The sequence below is a fragment of the Sinocyclocheilus rhinocerous genome, unplaced genomic scaffold (assembly GCF_001515625.1).
Source record: "Sinocyclocheilus rhinocerous isolate Xijiao unplaced genomic scaffold, SAMN03320098_v1.1 scaffold17040, whole genome shotgun sequence".
NCBI lineage: Eukaryota > Metazoa > Chordata > Actinopteri > Cypriniformes > Cyprinidae > Sinocyclocheilus > Sinocyclocheilus rhinocerous.
The window spans coordinates 1-2,759 of record NW_015637782.1 but is presented as its reverse complement, the minus strand read 5'-3'; the positions used below and the strand labels follow the sequence as shown (position 1 = coordinate 2,759).

The window sequence follows — 2,759 nt, the reverse complement described above, 5'->3', positions numbered from 1 at the left end:
GCATTGATTCGCTACAGGAGGCCTTTGTTCAACCCCCGGAGCCGTGTGAGATGCTTTTTTTTTAATGGATGGGCGCTTTTTATTTAACTTCTTTTGGACTGAAGCAATGCAACACCCGCTGAGTGGCATTAAACAGCTTGAAAGATCAAAGACAATTTTTAATACAACTCCGACTGGATTCGTCTGAAAGAAGAAAGTCATACACCTAGGATGCCTCGGGGGTGAGTCATTTATGGGCTAATTTTCATTTGTGGGTGAACTAACCCTTTAATGCTAATTGGACGGCTTTTGATTGTCACACTCAAATCTGACATGTTTCCACACACACACATGTAAATGTCCAGGTAAAATGATGGATGTGGTTGTAGTTCAGTTGTGAAGGCCTCAGTGGTCCAGGATGCGCAGGTTTCCTGAAACGATCTTGTTCTCCAGCATCGCTCCGGCCGGGATGTCGATTCTGTCTCCATGATTAGCGATAATGATAACCGTTCCCTGTTGTACAGAAACAGCGAGTCATAATATGCACACATGATGTGTGTAAATGCTCACAAAAATCAGAAGTTCATACCTTGAGTGTGACTTGTTTTCCGAAGGTGACATCTCCTGATACAGTCAGGTGATCCAGCTCCAGCATGTCTGGGATGCTCTCAAACCTTTTCAGGAAGTCTCGAACCTAGAAAGTAAAAAAATATATAATAATTATATATATATATATATATAATTAATTTCACAAATTACTTAACTATTGAACAGGTAATTCAATATTTCAGGCCTCTGAGACAATGCTTTTAATTTTCTATATTTTTTAAATTACATTTTCTAGTAATTTCTTTAATAGTAATAATATAACCATTTTAAATAAAATACTGTATTATTAAAGTTAATAATTTAGATATACTCAATTACTGACCAGCTAATGTTTCACGCCTTACAGACAAGGTAGCTTTAAATTATGTCTGTGAAATAACTAATTGTATTAACATTTTCAGCTAATTTCTTTGATGTTTTAAATAGAATATAAACATTTTAAATATAAAATATTTCATTATAAATCAAATAATTAGAATTACATCTAGGAAATGACAAACTTTAAAAATGTTATGAGTTTATTTTTTTATGTTTTAAATACAATAAACATTTTAAATATATAAAATTATTATGTTTATTAAATAAACAACAACAGCATTTAATTACTAAACAGTTCAATTCAGAGTTTCTGGCCTTAAAGACACAGAAGCTTTTAACTGAAGCACATCTGTAAAATAACTTGCATTTCTTTGATATTTTATAATAATATATGATAATAAATTATAATTATAATTAATATAAACATTTAAAATATTTGATTATTAATATTATTTAAACACTTAATTATTTAGTTTATTCATAAAATATTTTATTACTTAACAGCTAATTTAAGATTTCTTTAATTGAATTACATATAGTAAATAACTATTAACATTTGCACTAATTTCTTTGATGTCGTAAATATAATTCATATATTTTTAATATAATATAAATGGTCTATCATGGTCTATTATTGAGGTATTGAGTACTTTACATGAAAGTCAAGCTCTCTCTTCCTGTCTAAGTGGGCGGCTCTTGTCCAGAATAAGCAGCACAGTGTAAAAGTCCTTAGTGAACCTTACTTTAGTGAAGGAGCTGCCCAGTTTGACGTGAGGTGTTGTGGGAAACTCTCTCTTGGGGCTCATGGTCAGAGAGCCCGCGTTCATGCTGTACAGGTTGGACATTTGGTTTTTGATATCCAATGATAATGGATAGGATTCATTCATTTGGACATGAAGCAGCACTGAGATCCCAATATCCCTGGGATCGAACCACTTAGGGCCTTCAAAATGAAGATTCCAAAAGAAAAATTTCTTAGGAACCAGAATCTAAAATCATATTGAGATATCTTCTGTACTTCTTGAGTTACACGCAGGCAAACTTCCGAAAAAGAATCATTTATTGCGCTCGGACAGGTATGTTCAATGCAACTGTTTTGATAGAGGGAAACAAGACACATTTCTAGTTGCAACATTATTTGTTCTTCAGACCTTCATCTTCAAAAGAAAAAAGTTTAAGCTGATTGCAAAGTGACCCACATTTGGGTCTTGACCACTGAAAATGTATACAATTGAATGATTTGCTCCTGGAGCCATACTGAAATTCCAATATCTCTGGAACTGAACCATACAGGGCTTTAAAAATAAAGACGCCAAAAGAAAAGTTTGTTAAGACCCCAAATCTAAAAGGGCATTAAAAATCTTTAATGCTTCTTGAGTTACAGGCATGAAAAGTGCTTTTTCCCCATTTTTGAATGGCCACCATTGGCACATAATGCAACAAAGATTGCTAAAGTCAACAGATTTTACTAATAGACCTACCAATCTCTGTGTAAAAGTACCATTATGATGCTGCCATCTTTCTGAAGTCATTTTTAACCCCCTGTAATTTGGCTCAGAATCTCAGGTGAAAATTTTCATTTTGACCCTCTTCAAAATAGTGGATTACTCAGTAAATACACATCCGTGACATACTATTTTGGCTTTCTTCACTATACAGGTTTATCTTTCTTTAGAAAAAATGCTGGCAAAATTAAAATTTGTTGGGACCTCAGCACCTCTGGTTGAGTTGACATGGAATGACCCACAACGAAAATGACAGCGGTGAGAAAACAGCAGTTAAGAAAACAGAGATGCCCAAAATTGGCCTGTGATGTCCTTTGATTTGACCTGCCATGCCACATCACAAAAAAT

The 2,759-nt window shown here is 33.6% G+C and overlaps 1 protein-coding gene across 1 annotated transcript; it reads right to left on the bottom strand.

Annotated features, from left to right (window-relative positions):
• Positions 1–209: 209 nt before the first annotated feature.
• LOC107749267 (UTP--glucose-1-phosphate uridylyltransferase-like) lies at positions 210–1,751 on the bottom strand. The gene is made up of 3 exons (XM_016564361.1): positions 1,650–1,751; positions 569–673; positions 210–492 (listed from the first exon to the last, which is right to left on the bottom strand). The coding sequence occupies exons 1-3, from the start codon at positions 1,749–1,751 to the stop codon at positions 385–387; spliced, it is 315 nt and encodes a 104-aa protein (XP_016419847.1). The 3' UTR covers positions 210–384.
• Positions 1,752–2,759: the final 1,008 nt, after the last annotated feature.

Bases quoted from the DNA above. Each gene is read 5' to 3' on its own strand.
- LOC107749267 (XM_016564361.1), bottom strand. From the start codon at position 1,751: ATGTCCAACCTGTACAGCATGAACGCGGGCTCTCTGACCATGAGCCCC. The intron at 674-1,649 runs GTAAGGTTCACT...TTTACTTTCTAG, and splicing joins TGGGCAGCTCCTTCACTAAA to GTTCGAGACTTCCTGAAAAG. The intron at 493-568 runs GTATGAACTTCT...TCTGTACAACAG, and splicing joins GAAAACAAGTCACACTCAAG to GGAACGGTTATCATTATCGC.